The sequence below is a fragment of the Octodon degus genome, unplaced genomic scaffold (assembly GCF_000260255.1).
Source record: "Octodon degus isolate 3935 unplaced genomic scaffold, OctDeg1.0 scaffold00007, whole genome shotgun sequence".
NCBI classification, from domain to species: Eukaryota; Metazoa; Chordata; class Mammalia; order Rodentia; family Octodontidae; genus Octodon; species Octodon degus.
Window position 1 is genome coordinate 29620964 of NW_004524583.1, and position 22408 is coordinate 29643371.

Consider the following 22408-nt stretch of genomic DNA (forward strand, 5'->3'; position numbering starts at 1 on the left):
GTCCCGCCGGCGCAGGGTAGCAGGAAGCTCTCCACACACTCACCGGACCTGGGCCTATATATTCTTTTGTGTCTTTGTTCAGTATAATGTTTCTAGGATTCATTTACTTTGTATTAGTGAATTGATCATTTTTTTACTGCAGAAAAGTATTCATTTAACTTTAAATCTCTGTTACCTCTATTGTATAAATACATTTACAGCCCATCTAGAGATGGACATTTGGGACGTTTTTAGATTCAGGGTATTACAAGTAAGACTGCTGTAAATATTCTCATGCAGGTTGTTTTGTTTTGTGTTTTATAGGAATGCTTTTTTTTCGCTCTAGTTTTCCAAAGTGGTTATATACTGGACATCTGTTCTTTTAATTTCAGTTTTTATTAAAGTTATGGTGCTTCTGTTTTAGAGTAATAGTTCTAAAAGAACTTAGAAGAACAACAATCTCCTGTTCCTTTAGAATCTCGTCCCTTGGAGTGACTCTTGGTATTTACCTCTAGGCGTTAACTTTTATTAGTACGTCTTGTACTTCTTTATATTCTGGACATCATTTGTGGACCTCCCTTCGTGGAAGGCGTCAGCTTTCTTCAGTTCTGCCCCAAACCTCCTCCACAAGCGCAGCCTCTCTTGTCTCCTTCCTAGGCCTGAAATGTTTCCCTTATTAGTGCCATGCGGATGCTCTTTCTGCATCTGGCCTTCTGCATCGCTGTCGGGCATTAATCTCATTCTCAGAACTGTACTTCATTAGTACTTTGAAATGTCTTAAGTTCAGTTTATCTCCAGTTCATTGTTTTAGGCAGTAGTTGCTGCACACCAGCTAAGTGCTCTGGAAGATGCAATGGTGCATTACACAAAGCTGTGAGGAGAAGCAGACCAACCGTCCAGATTTCCTTTTATCTAATGTATCCTGTCATTATTGTCCTCCTCCTGCTCTGTTATGTATCATTCTACTCTATTAAGTTTATTTCATTCTTGAAAAAGAATGTGTAGTTTACTGTAATACTGCTTAATACATGGAAGTGTTGCTAGATGCATAGAAAGGAGCAATTATTCCCAGTAAATGAACACTTAACAAAAAAGAAATCTGAACATTTATACTGAAAAAAAGCTGGCAGCTTTATTCTAGCTCACTGCATAGCAATAAATTAAGTTTATGTGGAATAAAATGCAGTTAATAATATAGCTAAACATTTTTTAAAATATAAATTCATCGATTCCAAAATACATAAAAGGATGATATGGTAGATTATAAATTAGAGGCATTTTCTATTAAATTAAATAAAAATTTTTTTCCGACAGGATTCATGGGATGGCCAGCACATTCCAGTACTCTTCTCTGTTTTTTGTGGCTTGCTGGTGGCAGCATCCTATCATCTCAGCCGACAAAGCAGTGATCCGTCTGTACTTTTGTAAGTGAGCGGTTGTTATTAGGGAAATACAGTAAATTCAGAATAAGTTAGTAAGTTGGCATTTCTTTCACATAGTTTCCAAGACCCTTTTTCTTTGAGTCATTCTACTCAAGATGGCTGAGAGTTTTTTCTGTCATTTAAAAGCATATTTTAATAAAAAATATTTTTACTGTACATTTGTTACCTTTAACTTTTTAAAATTTGTTATCTCCTAATGATTAAATGTACTTAATTCCATTTGTTGTCTATCATGAACTTTGCCATTTGAATTACTGGTTTTCAGTTTACATATGCTTTTTTATTAATTATTTTCTCTTAATTTTTTTAAATATAAAAGTTCTTTGGTGCAATCCAAGATTTTTCCAAAAGCAGAAGAGAAAAATCCAGAAGATCCTCTATCTGAAGTAAAAGACCCACTGCCTGAAAAACTTAGAAACTCTGTTGTAAGTGTTACCTTTTACATCCACCTCCAAGATTTCAGTTTTATTTTATTCTGTTTTATTTCTGTATTTAGGACAGGTTCTACAGGGTCTCACTACATAGATCGGACTTGTAGTGATCCGCCTGAGTTCAGCCTCCCAAGTGCTGGGATTATAGGTGTGCGCCAACATGCTAGGTCTCAGTGGCAGCCTCAGTGTGCCCCGGGGGCGGGGCCAGCACTGCACGCAGGGGATTGAACCCGAGTCACTGCGTTCTGCCTAAGCAGGCGCTTTATTCTACTGAGCTATCCGGCTGACCCCATGATTTCAGTTTTAGATGGTTGATCAAGTTACATAATGGAGAGGTTTTAGTAATTGGGAGCAGTGTAAAGTTACAGATAGTCATCATAAAGGGTTAGCATCCTTAAACCAAATTATCTAGAGTGCTGTAAGATCCAGAACATTTTTTGGGATCAACATGATACCACAGTGGAAAATTCTCCTGATCTTATGTGTTGATAGTCATAGCCTAGAGTAAACTAGGAATAGTGTGTAAAATTACCTTTTAGCTGTGTCTGTAGGTATATATGAAGCACAAATAAATTTTGTTTTCAGGCTTGGGTCCTATTCCCAAGTTGTTTTATTATGCATATACAGCTATTCCAAAATTTGAAAAAAAACCAAAACATTCTTGGTACTAAGCATGTGAGATAAGGGATACTTAATTGTTCCTCAGACTTGGTCTCTGGAGAATAGTGCATCAGACTATTTTAGCTCAGTTGAAATGAAGTAATTTCATTGGTCATAGAATGTTTTTGTCCTGTTCAGGTTAGACTAGGTTCTTAAAGATGAATATACTAGTTCATCGTCCATTTCAGTATCCTCAGTTTTAGTTGTAGTTACCCACAGTCAATCAGTCTGAAACACTAAATAAAAATTTTCAGTAATGAACAATTCATAAATTCAACTAGCACACCATTCTCAGTAGCAGGCAAGATGACATCTTATACCATCCCACTCAAGTTCACAATCATCTAAAGCTGTGTATACTGTGCTCCTCTCAGTCACTCAGTGGTCACTGCACCAGGTACTAGGGGCTGGGGCTAGGTACTCTGCAGTAGGGACTAAGTGCTAGGGCTGGGAGCTGTCTGCAGTTCCAGGAGCTGTCGGTGGTCTTGGACCGTGCCACCTCTGGATAGCAGGGGACTGCTATATCAACATAACTAGATTTGTTCTGTTATTGTTGTTGATTTTAAAAAGATAATGTACTTGTAAGTCATGTCCCAGTATTTCACTTCTCACTGATAATCTGAAAACTTTTCTAATTTGGAGACAGCAATAACCAAAACTAATATAATGCACTTAAATAATGCAGTAATTCTTTTAAATTTCTAATTTAATTAATGATAAATTCTTATATTATTTGTTTTTGCATTCTTTTAATATTTATTTGAAAAATGAACTGTAGATCCATATTTATGGATCAAAACATTTTTGTTTTATTTTAAATTATTTATAAAGGCTTTCTGAGTTTCACCTAGCATTTACTTCTTTTTTTTTTTAATATTTATTTTTGTGTGCGCGGCCTGCTCAGCCCACCAGGGGGTGGGCTGGCTGGCATGAGGTGCTGGGGGATTGAACCGCGGTCCCTGTGCTTTGCTAAGCTTGTTCTAAGTAGGTGCTTTAGACCACTGAGCCATCTCACCAGCCCAGCATTTAGTTTCAGTGGAGATGAACTATTCATACATTCTTTGGAAAACTTGAAAGATGCAAAAATGTTTTGAGATAAAATTGAAGCGCAACATTTTTTTCTGACTAGTTTTCATGTTAGCAAGGCTTTTTCTTGTTAAACATAGAAGAATGTTTTGAATGTAACCTATTAATATATTTATAAGTCTAATTGTTCAGTGATGGCAAAGACCATGAAGAGATTGCTGGCTTTAACTACAGATTAAGCATTCGTAGTCTGAAAATTCCAAATCTAAAATGCCCCAAAATTGACATTTTTAATTTGGAATGTTTAGGGTTTCAGATTTTCCCTTTAGGGGTTCTGAACTATTAAAGTGTGTACAAGTATATTCCATTGTCCAAAGAGCTGAAATCTGAGCTACTTCTGGCTGTAGGCATTTCAGGAGAGATACGCAGCTTGTGTGATCACTGAAAGAACCAGCACGTGCTAAGTACAACAGGATAAGTGCATGCAGTTTTAATGTTTTAAAAGAGTAATGAAAATTAACTTGCCCAAAGAGATACACACTATAAGTGATTTCGTAACTTAAGAAACTTAAATTCTTTCCCTCAATGTACAAGTAAAATGCATAGACCAATGGTGGGGAAAATCTTCATCTTAAAAAATATATTATAATATGTTAGCCAGGTATGGTGATGCATGCCTGCAGTCCCAGCACTCGGAAAGCTGAGGCAGGAGGATCGCTGTGAGTTGAAGGCCAGCCTAGGCTACAGAGTGAGTTCAAGGTCAGCCTGAACTGCATATTGAAATCCTGTCTCAAAAACAAAATGCAAAAAGACAATGTTTATAGCATGCAACACCAGATTTGTTTGATTTCCTTGTCTTTATATTGTCAAACTGAAAATATGAGGAAGTTGATAAAGAGAATAAGATTTATTGTTTTTAATTATTATATGCAAGAAGTACTAAAAGCTTTGAGGAGTAGGAGTGAAAGTTCTTACTTTTGAGAATAAAAAGAGGTTATTAAAGAATTAATGTGCTTGTTCAATAATTCTTTTTGTTTTGTTCTCTTTTTTGTTCCAGAGTGAGCGTTTGCAGTCTGACCTAGTAGTCTGCATTGTCATTGGCGTGCTGTATTTTGCAATTCATGTAAGCACAGTGTTCACAGTATTGCAGGTAAGCAGCCATTTTTATTCTTTCAATTAAGGGAAAGTCACTTGGAACTCATTTCTGATTTGATTGTAGTGTTTGTAGCACTAAGTTATATGACCTCTTACTTGTGTTACCGCTGAACATCTACTTTACAGCGTCTCTGAGTCATGAATCTGGCTGTAGCATAGAGGATTCTACCCTCTTGCTGCAGTCCTGTAAAGGTCATCATTTGCCAGCCGTAGTTACTAAATGACCATTGGCTGGTGACCTCAGTTCTCTGTGTGATCCAGTAGGCTTGCTTGCGTTTCCTCAGGAAATGCCAGTTGGTATTCCCAGAGCAAGCGAACCTCAAAGCCCAACACAAGCTACCCTTCACTCTTTCATAACCTAATACTGGAAATGACATGTTCCCACTTCTGCCAGGTTCTGTTGACCACCTAGGCTAGCCCTGGACACCTGAAAGGGAACATACATGGGGTTAAGTGCGAGGTCTGTGGGACACTTCGAGGGTTGATTGCCACAGTCTGCTTGGCCTCAGTCGCTCATATCCCTCCCATTTGTAAGATACACTTATTCCCTCCTAAAGTCTTGTTTCCATACAGTGGACACCTAGAACCTTATCATTTACATCAGGTTCAAATATGGGTGAGCCTCTTCAAGGAGGTCCTTCCAGCTGTGGACTGTGTGCTTGCTATGTTTAGAACCCTCATTCTTTTGTGAGATCTATATTTCTATATGGTACTGTGGTCCTTCTACCTGAAAGATTGCCTAGAAATGTGTGAAACATTTCTTATAGTGTGAATCTAGCTTCTCTTTTGTATTTCTGAGAAACCTTATTTCACCCTGGGTTTTGAAAAATACTTCTATACCTGCAAGATTCTAGGATGAGAAGTTTCTGGGAACATCTAGTATTTAAAGATCTTGTTCTACTGCTTTCATCTTCCATTGCTTCTGATGTGAAATTTGTGCTATTACCTTTATTCTTCCACGGATATTGTAATTTTTTCTCTCCTACTGGTAGAGTTCTGTTCTCATAACTGCTCTTAAGTAATTTGCTTGTGATGTACCTTCATGTGGTTTTCTTGGTCTGTGTTTGAGGTTCAGCAAGTCTATGACTCATAATTTTCATTAAATTAGGAAAGGCTTGGGTTGTTACTTCATCTGTCCCCTGTCCCCTACCCCTCCATCTTGCCCCTTCCCCGACTCGCTGCATCTAACCCACCGCCTCAGATCCTTCAGTGCCATGGTACTCTGGCTCTTGGAAGCTATTCCGTAGTTAGCTGATGTAAATTTAATTCTTGTTTCCCTATGTGCTTAATTTTAAATAGTGTCTATTGGTGTTTAAATTCACTAATCTTCTGTGATTATAACCTGTTATTAATCCCACCCAGTGTGTTTTTATTTTCAGAATTTATAATTTTTATCTTCAGAAATTTAGGTCTTTTACCTAGTACTGCAAAAAAAAAAAAAGAAAAAGAAAAAGATATCAGTTCTAGCTTTCTTAATGTCCTTGTTTACTATTTTTTTTTTTAATTGTACATTTCAGATTTTATTTACTCTTTCAGGTTCTTGCTTTAATGAGATAATACAGTGTTTGCACATGCGGGTCTGATGTATTTCACTTGACAGTGGTCTCTGGTTGCATCCATTTGCCAATAAAAGACTTAAATTTATCTTTTTTTTTTAGCTGAACGATACACTATTGTATAAAAATACCACGTCTTCTTTATTCATTCCTCAGTTTGTCTATTACTTTTAATATCTGTATTGTTTATGGGTTGACTTCCCCCCCCTCTCTATGGTTTTTACATTCTAATTCTTTGTACATGTGCTGATTTTTGATTGGATGCTAAACAGTATAAATTTTACTCCATTAAGTTTTGGATAATTTTTTATTTTTAGAAATACTCTTCAACTCCATTGCAGTATTGTCTTAAGTACTTATTAACGGCTTGATCCTTTCAAGCCTTACTTTTAAGAGTTTCGAGGTGGGACGAAAGCCACATTGAATGGAGACCTGATGCTGCCTGCTGTAGAGAGCAGCGCCCCTTCAGGGCCTCTGCCCAGTGCTCTGAGTCCCGGCTTCTCGAGTGGGCTTGCAGAGTAGGCTCGTGCTGACATGCCCCTCTCTTGCTTGTGGGCTTCCTTGCTGGCCTCACGTGGGTTCCTCACACGCCTGAGCTGGCAGAGCTCCCTGAACACTTGGGGGGGTGTGCTGTCATCAAGGCTCTCCTGCGCAGCTTCCTTTTTGGTGCACATTCACCTCTGGTGAGGAGCAGCCTCCCAGTCTCTAGACGTTCACCTCCATCCCATAGCTCAGAGCCCAGCCTGTGTGTGCCCCAGCCTGGAAGCCCAGGGCAGTGCATCGGGGAGGCAGGTCGCTGACCTGTGTGGTCCTTAGGGCTCAGGGTTCTTTGCAAATACCTTGTTGGTCACAAGTCACTGAGTCTTAGATTTTGTTTTAGTTTGATTGTTTCATTTGGAAGGGTAAATCCTTAATTCCCATTCCTCCATTTGACCAGAAACAAAGGCCTAAATATTTCATTTTATATAATATTTGAAGCAGTATTGAGCTATCAGTTCCTGGCCACTTATAGAAATAATGTCCAGTGGGTCACTGGGTGCAGATGACTGGAGGTTACGGTGGGTATGAGAAGTTCCAGAGCTTCTAAACTTACGATCCCTAAATTTGAATTTTTGAAGAGATGGCACTTGCAACATCAGGCTCCCTTACAGTACAAATACAGTGAAATACATTTATCCTTATGCTGCTTTAACTCTTCTGTGACCGTAAAGTTCTACTTAGCTTACGTCCTTTATCGCCACTCACTAGAACAATTTAATACAGCACTCTGAAAGGCACATAGAACATTTGTGGAGTAGGCAGCAGTACAGCTCTGGTCACTCACTGTACAATGGTGTGAAACACCAGAAAGCAAGTATTTGGCATATATTAAGCATCAGTAGTATAAAAGTAGTCCCTGCCTTTTGTGGCTGATTTAATTAGAAAAAACTATATAACTTAGAAACATTAGCTTCAAACAAATGTTTAGTTCTTTAACTGGCTATGGTGGTACATGCCTGTAATCCCAGCCCTGGAGAAGCTGACGCAGGAGGACCTAGAGTTCGAGGCCAGCCTGAACTACACAGCAAGACCCTACTTCAAAAAAAAAAAAAGATCTGAAACTGTTCTGTCTTGTGTTTAAAGACAGGGTCTTGCTATGTAACCCCTGCTGGCCTCACACTCCCATGATCCTCCTGCTTCTGCCTCCCAAGTGCTGGGATTACAGGTATGCACCACCTCGCCCAGCTCTTCTTAGGCTCTGCAATTGATCTGGGTATTGTCCATCATCACATGGAAATCAGAAGTTCCACAGTGAGTCTTGCTAATTTTCTCAGCTTTATTTTCCTTCCAGCCTGCCCTCAAGTATGTGCTCTATGCATTAGTTGGCTTTGTGGGGTTCGTGACCCACTATGTGCTGCCTCAAGTGAGGAAACAGCTGCCCTGGCACTGCTTCTCTCATCCTTTGCTGAAGACAGCGGAGTACAATCAGTATGAAGTTCGGAGTGAGTACTGTCTGTTTAATACTGTGGTCTTCATTGCGGGTTTTTTCTCTTCATTGTGCTGAGCTGACAGTTAAATAAGCATCATCAGAAGGTGACCTTAGGGTTAAAGCTGTTAGTAAATTAAATCTGTTGCAAGATGCTTTAATTTTGGCTGAGGTAGAAGCTTTGTCAGTGTTGCAAGGCCAGCTTTCCACAGAAGAGACTTACTCCTTCCTTTCCTGGGTCGTTTCTGACAGACCGGTCACTGTGGAGTCCTGCTGTGCGTGGCTTGTCTTCCTAGACCATGCCTGTTGCCCTATCTCTTTCCATATAGAGGAGCCCAAGATGGTTGATGTCTTCTGTATGCATACTGTTAGCTGAAACAGAGAGAGATAAGAAAGGCCTTTGTTTTTATTTCTGCCAAAGGCACTGTGTGCAATGGAGAGGTCTCTCTGACTCAGTTCCAGAAGTTTTAGCCCCTGTCAGCAGGCCCAAGGAAGCAGCATGGTGGAAGGGCCTGGGTGGAGGGCGTCCGGTCCTCCCAAGACATCGGGGAGCAGAGAGGGAAGCAAGAGGCGGGAAAGGAGACACTGCATAGCCTTTGAGGCCTCACCTTTGGGACCCACCACTTCTGACCAGACCCCACCTTGTGATAGGGTTTTAGCTCTTGAGTTCCTCAGTAGATTAGTCCCCTGATGAGTGCAGCGCCCCATGACTTGTCCAGCCACCTTCCAGGGTCTCAGCTCTGGGCACAAGGGCCGTTCAGGGGATATTCTAGATCTGAACTGTACACGAAGTGGAAAGAAGTTAGAAAGCACTTTGTAGGTGCTGTTACTAGTTCAGGTTTAGGAAAAACTATAAATTGATTGAAGAAGAGGTAGGCCGGTCCATTTGGGAGGTTTGTCCGCCCTGGGGCACACTGACTTTTCTTTCCTGTTGATTGGCTCTGTGAGTCGTACACTTACTTCCTCATTGTAGAGAAATGGCAAAAGTTCATACCTGTGTCATTTATTATCTACCAATAGTTAAATAAACTCACTTTTTCTTCTCACACTTTTCTTTCAGTTTCTATAAAGAGAATAAATTTCTCAGTCATTTGAAAATGAAGTAACATTTTTAGAGAACTCTGAAGCCTTTGAAAGCTTTCTGTTGCAAACTTGTCTTCACATTCTCAGAGCACATTTCCTAGACCTTTTAGCACAGTTGACTGGAGCATCATGCCACTTTGGTCTTGATTGCCCATTGGACCCTAGGGAGGTAATCAGACATTAGCGTGTCTCTTGCGTCAGTAGCACTATGTGGACCTTGTCAGAATATGTGCTCTTTTAATAAAGACAATGTCATGAAACTGTGGGAACCAGTACGAGCCCGTTCTCTGCTCCATGAAAAGAGAGTGAGTTTTTTTTTTTTTTTTTAATAGTGGGCTGTTAGCATCACTTCTATTCATAAATGATAATACATCTAATGTACCTTAAAGGTAATAGTTATTAAATAAATAATGGATCATATTGTTTACTTTAGAGCTTAAAATGACTCTTAAATTTTTACAGATTTTTGAACCACCTTAGTATTTTTAACTAATTGAGTATACAGTGATAGGAAAGGTAATTTTTTTGTACTGATTTTGGCAATTGAAGGAGAAGCATATTACTCTTTGCAGAGCTTGTTAAAGGCCTGGTGCTGTAGCCTTCATGTTGCCAGAGAGCTATACATTAAATCCTTAGGGTTGTCTAAGATACTTCTTTAACAGTGAAATTTTTTATGGAGTATGTGAAATCAAGTACATTTTCATATCTTTCCTGAGATGCTATGTCATATATGTGCTCCAAAATAGATAATTTAATAGGTCATCTATTTTGGGATATGGTGTATCCTAATAGTCTGCAGGGACCTTTATTCCATGAGATGCTGGTAGAAGTGAAAAAAACAGTTATAGCTTTAAAACTGAAGGTTCAGCATTTAAAGTTTTCAGTGAACTAAGTGTAAGTTACAAACCATGATGGAAATTTGTTTCAGAATTCATAGAAGTTGATAATTAGTTACAGTACTAGATTTCACACTTTTTTTATAGTACATTATAAAATTTGATCTATAAGGCTCTCTTTCCATGTCATGTTGTAAGACTATGTTGTTATATGTGGTCTTCTTGCCTCATGTTGCCTTCTTAGATGCAGCCACTATGATGTGGTTTGAAAAGCTCCACGTGTGGCTGCTTTTTGTGGAGAAGAATGTCATCTACCCACTGGTCGTTCTCAATGAACTCAGTAGCAGTGCAGAGACAATTGCCAGTCCAAAGAAGCTGGACACAGAGTGAGTGCAACAGTCACTGGGGTTATTATTCTATAGTCATTGATCAAGTTCCATATGATCAATCATTGAGGGTCTCTATGCTATAAGGCATACCAAGAAATTTAAAATTTTCAAGCAAAATATTATTTTTGACTTCCTCTTTTGAACACCCATTTGGCTTTTCAAATCACTACTAATACTATGAGAAGACTAAAATTATTATGAAAGGTTAACTTTAATGTTAGATAGCAGGTGTGGGAGATGGCTATTTTTGCTTGTGTATCCTGTAGGTCATGCCATATGGGTGGTTAGTTGCCTATATTATTATCCTATAGACCTACCTACTAATAGGTGCGTGTTGTGGAATAAATGTTTGTCACATATAAAGAGCAGTTAGTATGAAAGTGATAGAAATGTTGAGAGAATAGAGAGCCAAATGTCACCATTATAATGCTGTTTATTTCTAAAACATGTTTATTTGCATAGAATATAAAAAATTATAATACATGCTGTTATAAGAGACTTGTACTCATCAAATCCAGTCTGGATGTGGTTTGCTTAACTATAAATATTTTAGAAGCTTACATTTTACCTCTGTGTTGTGACGTAGTAAGTGAAGTGAGTTTTCTAGTCAGCAGATTCCACTGTTCCCCGCCAGGAGCTGATGAGCTGCGCTTCCTGTCTGTTACAGATTAGGTGCTTTAATGATCACCATCGCTGGCTTGAAGCTGCTGCGGTCCTCTTTCAGCAGCCCAACATACCAGTACGTCACCGTCATCTTCACTGTGCTCTTTTTCACGTTTGACTACCAGGCCTTCTCGGAGACGATGCTGTTGGACCTCTTTTTCATGTCCATACTGTTCAGCAAGGTGATGTATCACTGCAAATAAGGTCTGTCTGCAGAGCCGCTCTCTCCCCACACGCTGCTGAGTAGCAAGTATGCTTATACTTCATTTGATGTGCTATTGTTTCCGTAGCCTGCCTTTTCAACCAACCAGTTATTTTCAAGCATATTAGAATCCTTAATGCCATAATTTCATAAAAGATAAACTATATTCTTTGTGAGAGCTAAGAACATAAAAGCACACTGTATAGGAAAACTAGGAAAGTATGTTCTTAAGTATATAATAAAATCTCCGAAAGGCAGTGTGGCTTTGAAAAAATTTAAAAATAGAAGTTGTAATAGTGGAATTGGGCTCTGGGCTGAGAGATAAATGGAGGAAACAAATTCTAGTGGACATGCACCTAATTAGCTACGTGAAGACAGTAAAGCCATGCAAGAGCAACCAGAAATGAGCAGGACAGAACATTCTGAAGTTTATAGAATGCTTCTAAGTGTTCTTATTCCCTTTAAAAACGAGATGGTCAGATTTGGGTCTTGTGCCTTTCCATGCAAAGATCATTTGGCTGAACCATATTACCTTTCCAAATGAAGGTACAGCCAGATTGTAAATTAAATACTAAATAGATTTCGTGTCAACACTGAGCATGTACACAGCATTTTGACATATATTATCCCATTTGATAGGTAACAGCTGCAACATGCAATGAAAGGCCAATTTAGGCAAGTTAGGCTGATCAACCACTTTGGGGACGAACTGGGGAAGCGAGAACCTGAAGTTTGAGACTATGACAGTGATACTGATATGGTGAATATCTGTCTGTCACAGGACAGGAACAATAAAAGTAGAAAGCCATTCATCTCAACGAGCTTTTAGTGACAGTTCCAATATTCTGCCAAAAACTATCTAAAACATTTCAATATTACATTTATTCAACAACTAAATTAAATGGTTTTTTTTTTTTTTTTTTTTTTTTTTTTTTTTTTTGTGAACGTGGTTATTAACCACAGGAAGCCTGAATGTTAATCTGGGAGTTTTTGTGTGTTTAAGAGGCATGTAGTTTCTCATAAACTTAAATGCTTAGATTTAAAATTTTATTTCCTAATGTGCAGGGGTAATCTTAGACAACCACAGCATCTCCGTTTTAGTGTGCAAGAGAAGTTCATCAGCCGTAGTAAATCCAACATTAATTGAGATTAAAATGTGTATTGTGCTTCCATTGACAAGTTGGGGTTACGCCCAGATGCCTACTGGAAGCGCACACGGCTAGGTGCCCTTGCTGGCAGGCAGCAGCAGCTTGGCTGTGACTGCTGTGTTCACATTCCTTGGACAGTGCATTTGAGATGTACTTTGTTTGTGCCCCACTAAAACTTGAGGCAGATGTTTCTTAGAATAGAGTAAATGTATGTCTTGGTTAAGCTTTGTAGACATCTTTGTTTTGCTTGTAGTAGTAGTAATGTGGCCGGCTACTAGAGGGCATAAAACTCTTTACCCTGTATTCTAGGGAAGGGTCTACACGGTGTTCAAGGTCTCACTACTAGATCAGACTCGTAGTGATTCTCCTGCTTACAGCCTCCCGAGTGCTGGGATTACAGGGGCGCGCCACCACACCCAGGCTCGGTTGCTGTCTCAGCGCACTGCGGGGGCTAGGCTGGCACGACACATAAAAATTTAGATGCTTAATTTAATGCTTAATGGTAGCTCACTTGTTAAGCTACCATAGTGTCTTTTTAACTAAATAAGTTCATTATGTTGACAATTCATAAAACTTTTCCTATTACACAAATGGCACTTTATTTTTATGCTGTCTCACTAGGAAAAAAAATATACTTGATAGATCTTTTATTTTCTTATTCAAGTATCTGATAATTTTTGCTGATGGTTTTTCCTTTCTCCCTGCAGCTTTGGGAACTCCTTTCTAAGCTGCAGTTTGTGTATACCTACATCGCTCCGTGGCAGATCACGTGGGGCTCTGCTTTCCATGCGTTTGCTCAGCCCTTTGCAGTGCCTCGTATCCTTCCGCTGTTTTGTGAGAGTGGATAGTTGTGTCCTTGATGAAAGGTTGGTGTACAGATGTGCCCTTTCATAGGCCTAAAATGTGTTATTGTAAAACATATTAAAATATGTAGTCTTTTGAGTCTGTAGTTATTCTGATTTAAATTGCATAACTTGTTAACATCTGGTCCCCAAAGATCATCTGAATGAGGGAATTAAGGTTTTGTAATAAGTACTACTAATTTATGATTTTATTAGGTTTGTGGGCCTGGGGATTGAACCCATGATCTTTATACTGTGCTACATCTCCAGTCCTTTATTTTTAATTTTGAACCAAGCTCTTGTTAAATTCTAAGTTGGCCTTGAATTTGTGATCCTCCTGCATCAGCCTCCCAAGCTCTGGGATTAGTTAAGTGCCACGTGCCCAGCTTGTACCCACTCTTTAAAATATGTTCTAAATAACACTAACTAAGGGTTAGTGACAGCAGTGATGTTGGAATAGACTTTTAGTATCTACACAGTGTAGTTTTGTCCTCTGGGAAAATTAAACCCATTCATCTCTTCCTAGATTACAAAGTACATATTAACAAGTATGCTCCCTTCAAAAGCATCATACCAGTTTGTCCTTTCTCTGTGCGTCTTTCTGTTGGGATGCCCTTGGCTGGCCGGCGACATCCTCATCTGTGTTCCCTAATTTGGGGTGGCAAACGTGTGGCAGAATGTGTGCCTCGGCAGGTTGTCCTCACTGCTCTGATTGCTGAAATGTGCATGTTTTGTGAGATTTTTCTTCATGTTTTTTCTAATGTGTGTGTTCTGATCAGTGTTGAGCTCCTTACCCAGTTTTCCCCCAGATTCAGCCATGCTGTTCATTCAGGCTGCTGTGTCGGCATTGTTCTCTACCCCACTGAACCCCTTCCTGGGAAGTGCGATATTCATCACCTCGTATGTTCGACCCGTGAAGTTCTGGGAGAGGGATTATAAGTGAGTAAAGTACACACTTGAAAACTGTTTATAGCATCATTACAACAAGTGATTCATGGTTCATAATTTGATATAATCAAATATATGTACTAAGAAATCTATAAATTTTCTTTTTTTTTTTTGAGACAGGGCCTTTCTTTGGAGACACAGGGCCTTGCTAAGTAGTTCAGGCTAACCTTGAACTCATGGCAGTCCGCTTGCCTCAGCCTCCCAAGTGCTGGGATTTTAGGCATGCACCACCATACCTGGCAGAAATTTATAAATATTTTTAATGTTCGAAAGTTATATAAGGTAGGAAAGTTGGGCGGAAATTACTCTTTAATTTCTTACCTCTTCTACTTAAAAGATTTTAAAAACAATTCTAATTAAATATACTTGCTTTTCCATATTAATATGCTGAGCTGCAGAAGGCTCAAGTCAACAACTTCTGACATTGCCAGTCGTACAGATAACCTACTACTATTATGGACTACTGGACTATATTGGATTATTTTACTGAATTCACGCACCTACAATATTTAAATGACAGTGGAACCCTTCTCTGACAAAACTAAACAAAAAAGAGGATACAAATGAAGGACCATTTTGTATCTGCATATTCAAAATAGGATAGATATACAGCTATTTTCTCTTAATTCAATGAATAGAAAGCATCCCAATAGTGTTTGTGGACAGGATATCATGCCTGCGTCTTATACTATGAAACCACTAAGAAGACGACAATGTGTAATGTATTAATTATTGAAATTTTCCTACTAATCAGTTTTGAAACTGTCTCATTGCTGTTTGTTTCTCAATAAAATTATGTAAAAAATTAAAAAAATAAAATTATTCCACATTATAATACCCTGAGCATTTGTGCTGTGCCATGTTATATCATTATCTCCTCTTAAATTAAGTATTTTTCTTAATGCAGGTGGCTACTTCTAGAGCTAAACTTTGTTATCTCTCTTTCATAAAGAAAAGTTGTAGTGACCATCTTCGTGCATACTGTTTTCTCGGTTTTCACTTAGGCTCTTCAGGCTGTTTAGTTTGATTTTGGTCAGCCATCCTTATTGGTAGTCTTTCCAGATTTCATATTCTGTATTCATAACGGGGAATTACTGAGTTATAGAACATCAGCATTTTAAATATGCATTAACAGATTGATTTGGAAAGAGCTTATAGTAGTTTACAATTTTACTGGCCTTCTCTTTGTCTGCTTTTCTCTGTGTTTTTGTACATTGGCATATTTACTCAGGAAAATTATGAGCTAGTTTGTTTGGTTTCAAAATTTTATTCTATTTCTTTATCTAAAACTACATAGTGTTTTCCATTTTGGTGAATTTCAGCAGTATTTATACCTATTCTATAGCAACTTGTAGTCCAAAGTACTGGTCTGTGGTAGTAGTTCCTAAAAGTTTTGGTCTCAGAATCCCTTTACACTCCTAAAAATTATTGGAAATTCCAATTTTAAGATATAAATGTATTTGTCAATGAGTAAAAACATTCTAGAAAAAACTAAGATTTTATTTATTTATTTTTTAATTTTAGGGAAGGGTCTACAGGGTGTTCAGGGTCTGACTACTAGATCAGACTCGTAGTGACCCGCCTGTTTACAGCCTCCCAAGGGCTGGGATTACAGGCGTGCGCCACCATGCACAGTCTCAATGGTTGTGTCAGCACGCCCCAGGCCTGGGGATCGAACCCCCCTGCCCTTGTGCCTGCTTCTAGGCGCTGTAATCTGCCAAGCTATTTGGCTGGCCCAAAACTAAGATTTTAAAAATGTTTATTTTTAAAATAGAAAAAATATGTCTTTTCCATATTAGCATAAGTAACATTTTTAAGAGCAGTATATATTTATTGGGAAGAAAGCTCTGGTCTGAGGAACAGAAGGGGGACCCAAACGGGTTGCTCTAGCATAAATAACATTTTAAAAATAAAAAATAAGTATTATTTGTTCACCTGCCAAAACATTAGTGAGAGGAATGGTATTGCTTTTGGTTTTTCAAATCTCTTAATGTCTGTTTTATTAAAAGACAGATGAATTCTGTCGTCTGCTTCTGCCTTCAGTCCGTTGCAGAATGTTGTTTTTCTTGAAATACATGAAGAAACTTTGGCCTCACACGATGGGTAGTTTAAAAAGAAGCGTTTTAATAGACTTTTAAGGCAATTTGGGATATTTTCTTATCCTAAAACTCAACAAATAGTGTTTTATTAGAAGTTAGTCATGATGTAGAATCTAACCTGTATCTGTGAACTTTTGAAACTGCTACACCTGTTTATACTTTGAGTAGATCTTTTTTACTCATGCATGATTCTGTTACATTGCTTGGTGTTCATTTGAAAATTATTGCGTTACTGAACAACACATGTTCCCAATACTGGCACATTTCATTATGCAGTGTTTTAAAAAATGTTTGTTAGTGTCACCATCAACCTTAAAATGGTTGGGAAGCTGCCAAGCTCACAGCAGTAGGTGTACGCTTTCTCAGATTCTGATTTTTGCTTGACTCTGTCGCTGTCCACAGCTGCTTCCAGTTGTTTTCCTTGAAATGTAGATGCATCTTTTGTTTTTGTGCAATGTCTGCTCCTACTGCATCCAAGTTGTTCTGCAGTTTCTTCACCAGGTGCTCATGGTGTCTCATGAAAGTGAGCCGTGGGCTCATCCCGCAGTTCCTGCGGATGCAGACACTTCTCCCTCAGGTCAGCAGGCACACATGCTCTGCTCCCCAGCACAGCCAGGCCCAGCAACAGGGCTTTCTGTGTGCTTTCACACCTTGCTGAGCAGAACATTAAAAAGCCCTGAAATAATACATTGAAATTTTATTTATTTATTTATTTATTTATTTATTTATTTATTTTTCGGGAACCGGGGATTGAACTCAGGCCCTTGCACTTGCCAGGGAAGCGCTTATTCCACTGAGCCATCTCCCTGGCCTCTATACATTGAAATTTAATAAAAATAATTTTACTTGCTCTTGGGGTAGGGACCTTTTAGAGTGAGTGAACTGTCTCCTGTGCGTGTCTGGCAGCAAAGGGCCATGCTCCTCAAGTGCCAGCTTCACCTTTGCTTCCACACTACCAGTGCACCTGGGGGACGCCATCAGGAGAGGCCAGCGACAGCCCAGGGTACTCCTAGACACACTTGGGTTCTGTGGACCACATTCTGAGAATCAGTCTTGTAAAGACTAGAGTACCACTGGGCTGTAGTGGTGTGCCTTCCCTTGCAGACTGTTTCATGCACGGTGAATTTCTGAGAACCACACGTATCAAGTCCACGTTTCTCATCCTAAGCAGTTTCTGTTATGATGCCATCATAGGTGTCTTCATTCACACTGTGCAGTGCAACACACAAGGAGAAAACGGCTGTGTTTATGTGAAGGTGGGCGAAGAGTATGAAAAAACTTCATCCTTAAAATTGTGTATCATAGAATACCCTAAATAGGTTGATTTATTTCAACTATACTCTAGTTTCTTACTCAGTCTTAATTATTGAAAATTTTTAAAATATCAATTTGCTAAAAATGTTTTATTTTTGTCTTCTTTAGCACAAAAAGAGTGGATCATTCTAATACCAGATTGGCTTCTCAACTTGATAGAAATCCAGGTAATATATTCATGAGTAAGGAGCCTAGTGTAAGGAATATATCCTATGTATGCTATATATCTTTACTCCTAATTAGTTAGAAATCCTCTATGAGGTCCAAATAATCATTTTTTAAAACTATATATCTAAACCAGAGAGCTAGCCCAGCAGCTGAAGTGCCTGCCTGGCAAGCGCAAGGTCCTGAGGTTAATCCCCAGTACTAAAACAAGAACAAAACCAAAAAGCTATATATCCTGTGTGGGTTGTTTTTTTTTTTTTTAATTTAGTACAGGATCTACAGGGTTTCATTACACAGATCGGACTTGTAGTGATTCTCCTGTTTTCAGCCTCTTCCCAAGCGCTGGGATTACAGGCGCATACCACCATGCCCAGTCTCAATCGCCGTTTCAGCATGCCCAAGGGGTGGGGCCAGTGTGGCACGCTGGGAACCGAACCCTAGATGCTGCGCTCTGCCTAAGCAGGCACTTTAGTCTGCTGAGCTATCTGGCTGGCCCCTATATCCTGTACTTTATTTTGTTTTAGCAAAAATACATAAATCAGAGTATGTCCTAATATATATAGCCATTTATAAAATATTTTAATAATGCTTATTGAAATAAGAAATGCCATCCAAAGTTTTTTTAATGTAAGGTAAAAAGTAGAGGACGTTTCAAGTAGAACTGGTGATATGTGTTGGAGGGTACACAGTCAAACTAGTACATGTTTTATTCATGTATTTGCTTCCACCTCACCCTAAATTTAAGTATTTGTTTAGTCTTTTGTATGAAAAGATGTCATCTGGGTGGAAAGGGCAAACAAACACCCAAGACAGGGCTTCTGTGGGTGGCGGTTTGGTGGTGGTACTGTTATCTGAAGTCTGAGTTTTTGCTTTGTGATTTGGAAACATTTTCTCAGCCTGCTTACTAGTAATCTGAGACAGAGAAAGTAAATCTCACTGCCTTAAGCCTAAGAGTTATGATTGATACATCAGTCAGAACTCTATTATACTAATTTACCAACAGGAGCATTACAGATACATGTATAGATATAGATACAGATATAGATATAGATATAGATATATATCTGTATATACAAAATAGGATAGGTACACAGGTACTTTCTCTTAATTCAATGAGAAAAAAGATTTGTACTAATAGTGTTTGCACAAGATACCATGTCTGCATCTTGTTCTATGAATAACTCTATGAAGACAACATGCAATGTATTAATTATTGTAACTGTCCTAATAACTTGTTTTGAAACTGTCTCATTGCTGTTTGTTTCTCAAAATTAATTTTAAAAAAGGAACATTACAAATGACTAGAATTGATTTAACTCATAAATGCCTTTTGTAAAAAAACCTTATATTTGAAATGCCATCTTAGAAACCAAACTGTAAGAGTCAGACTGATTCTTAATTACAGAATTGGAGTAAGGAGAGGAGGTGACGCTAGTGCAGTGCCTGTTGTCATGAGAACGGCACCCTGCAGGCTCCATGTGACCCTGGGAGAGGCTGAGTCTCAGGGCACTATCTGCCGTCGGCATGGCAGTCACTGCCCTGTCTGAATTAGATGCTGTTGCTTCAGTAGCATTCCAACTAGAGTTCCCTTCCAGTCTTTTAATATTTCTTTAGATTAGGTTTGAAGTGATTGCTAAACTTTGACTTTTGTCATTCTGTAATATTATGCCTAGGGTATGTACCTAAGCATTCCATTTACAGGTTATTGCTTTGGATGGATTGCTTTTAAATTTGTTCCTATATTGAATCACATCTTACAGTAATGCTGAACTTACTTGATAACCCTAATAACTAATTTTTTAACTTCTTTATTACTATATCTGTATGCTTGGTTTATTTCTGCTTAATATCAGCTATCTTAGTGTTCCTATTTTTTAAAATTAACTTTTGTTTTGGATTCCTTTATTCAAATCTTGTATTATTTTACCCCCTTCCTTTATTCTCTGAAGTCTTTTATCTTTTCCTCTCTCTTGCATGGCTTTACTTATAAGGCACACTATTACATCATAATAATAGGCAAGGGATCATAAATTACGGACTGTTACACAGGTGGAAACATCCTTAGATTGCATCTAATCAGAAACATTATACACATGGGAACCGTGAGGGAGGTTATGTTACTTGTAACTCAGTTTTGAAATCTTACTCATTATCCTGTTTTCCTGGTTCTGGCCCTCCCCTCCTTCCACCTCTGTTCTGTCCTTACTTTATTTAGTGCTGGGGATTGAACCCAGTGCTTTGTAAAGGTTAGGCAAGCAGTATACCACTGAGATAGACAGAGAAATTTTATCTTTCTTGTCAAATAAATACAACCTGGACTGGGAGTTTTAATATTTTTAACAATCATATTTATAAGAGTGGTATAAGGTGGAATCTAATGTCCTGATTCTTTTTCTTTTGTTCCCTTCTTATAGGATCAGATGACAACAATCTGAATTCCATCTTCTATGAACATTTAACCAGATCCCTACAACACAGCCTGTGTGGAGATTTGATGCTGGGACGATGGGGAAACTATAGCACGGGAGACTGTTTCATCCTTGCCTCTGACTACCTCAATGCTCTGGTGCACCTGATAGAGCTCGGCAATGGCCTGGCCACTTTCCAGCTGCGGGGGCTTGAGTTCAGAGGTGGGACACTCATTCACCTTTTGTCTTAGTCATGGACTCCTGTGAAAGACAAGAGTCGTAAAATTGAATCTTTAAGATTATGGGATTTAAAAATGATTTTTTAAAAATTTTATTGAGAAGCAAATATGAATGACACAGTTTCAAAGTAGATTAATAGGACAATTTCAATAATCAATACATTGTACATTGTTATTTCTTAGTGGTTATCCATAGTATAGGTAGCAGACAGGATATCCTGTCCAAACACTATTAATACACATTTTTCTTCTTGTTGAATAAAGTGAAAGTAGCTGTATATCTGTCCTAACTATTTTGTACATACAAATACAAAATGTTCTTTCCTTTGTATCCCCTTTTTTTGTTTAGTCCTGTCAGGGGTGGATATTCTATTGACATCTAAATATTATAGGTGCTTGAATTCGGCAAAACAATCCAACATTGTCCAGCTGTCTGTAATAGTAGTGGGTTATCCTCAGAAATTACTGACTTGAACCTTTTACAGCTCGTCATATTAATATGGCTTTACTTTATATACCTCGTTTTTATACTTTTCTGCTGGATGGTTAAGACCAAGATAAAGCAAGACCTATATAACAAGAAATGTAACTTTTGTATCTGATAAGGTCAGTCAAGTACCCTCAGGATTTATCCTGTAGCTCTGTACCGCACTTTGTAGAACCTTTGTCAGTGTCAGTGGCTGAGTCACGGTCATTGCTTGGCCAATGTGCTCTCTGTGAAAGCCTGAGAGAATATTTTGTCTCCATGTGACTCTCCTTAGGCACTCTACATCATCGATCACTTTCCTCTTTGGCCCCATAATCTCCTTGATCAGAAAATTTGGGACACTACTACTGAGTTACATGATGTTACAGTACAGGTTCTCCTGTGTCCTGAGTCTTCACTGACCTTGAAAGGCTAGGGCTAAAATGTTGGCTGTCCTTGTAGCCCTTCCTTTTCCCCTATTTTTTATCTGCTAACTTAGGTTGTTAACCCTTCAGAAGAGAAGTTTATTATTAACCTGCAATATATGCAATTCAGTTTACCCTGTTTGTCTAAGTATCAAACATCTTAGGCATATTAAAAACAATTCTTAAGGAAGAATTATTACAGTTTTCCCCCTCACATTTCATACTCACAGAATAATGGTCTGTGCACTGTGGTGTGGCATGTGCATGTAGTGGCACTGGTGTACAGTTAGCTACTTGCCTGGAGGCCCTGGCGCTTGCCAGGCAAGCGCATATTCTAGTGAACTACCTCCCGGCCCCTGGGGCTCGGTCTCTTGTCGAGCCCTTTCGTGTTCTCGTGACCAGGTGTGTGTACCAGTGCTCCTCTGTGTGTCGACGTGTTGCGAGGTGAGGCGTTGCCCGAGCTAGGTTCCTGAATACTATGCCATTGTCCTAAACCTTTTTTTTAAATTATTTTTTATTTTAATTTTTTTAATAGATTGAAAATTGGAGATAAATTATTTACAAACATAAATGAATATAACAATAAAAATTGTCCAAAATAAAAATGAAGAATTTACAGATCAGTCATAATAGTTCACTGTCAAAACCAAGAAACTTATAATTATAAAATTAGAATTCTCAAAGTAGACAGGAGTAGGCAATAAATATTTAAAGATTTAAAATTTCTGAATTTAGTTCAGCTTATAATACCGTATTTCCAAGAAAAATGAACCTTTTGCACAAGAAATTTAAATCATACCAAAATACATAAAAATGAAATTTTCCAAAACTTATTGTAAAGAAAAAAATCATTAAAGCATATACATAAAAATATTAGCTATCGAAGAACAAAGTTAAATAGCACTTTATTCCACATTAGAAAGAAAAAAAGGACTGTATGTAAAAAACTAGACTAATTAAAGGACT

The 22408-nt window shown here is 38.4% G+C and overlaps 1 protein-coding gene across 4 annotated transcripts in view; it reads left to right on the forward strand.

Annotated features, from left to right (window-relative positions):
• The window catches only part of Pcnx1 (pecanex homolog 1), a 134443-nt gene that overhangs the window by 85377 nt on the left and 26658 nt on the right, over positions 1–22408 (forward strand). For all 4 annotated transcript variants that reach the window (XM_023703281.1, XM_023703279.1, XM_023703283.1 and 1 more), the window contains 10 exons: positions 1294–1403; positions 1741–1846; positions 4596–4688; positions 8081–8231; positions 10379–10520; positions 11191–11368; positions 13244–13352; positions 14188–14317; positions 17848–17906; positions 20319–20534. In XM_023703281.1, the coding sequence (XP_023559049.1) occupies positions 1294–1403; positions 1741–1846; positions 4596–4688; positions 8081–8231; positions 10379–10520; positions 11191–11368; positions 13244–13352; positions 14188–14317; positions 17848–17906; positions 20319–20534 (1294 nt within the window). The remainder of the gene's footprint in view (positions 1–1293; positions 1404–1740; positions 1847–4595; positions 4689–8080; positions 8232–10378; positions 10521–11190; positions 11369–13243; positions 13353–14187; positions 14318–17847; positions 17907–20318; positions 20535–22408) is intronic.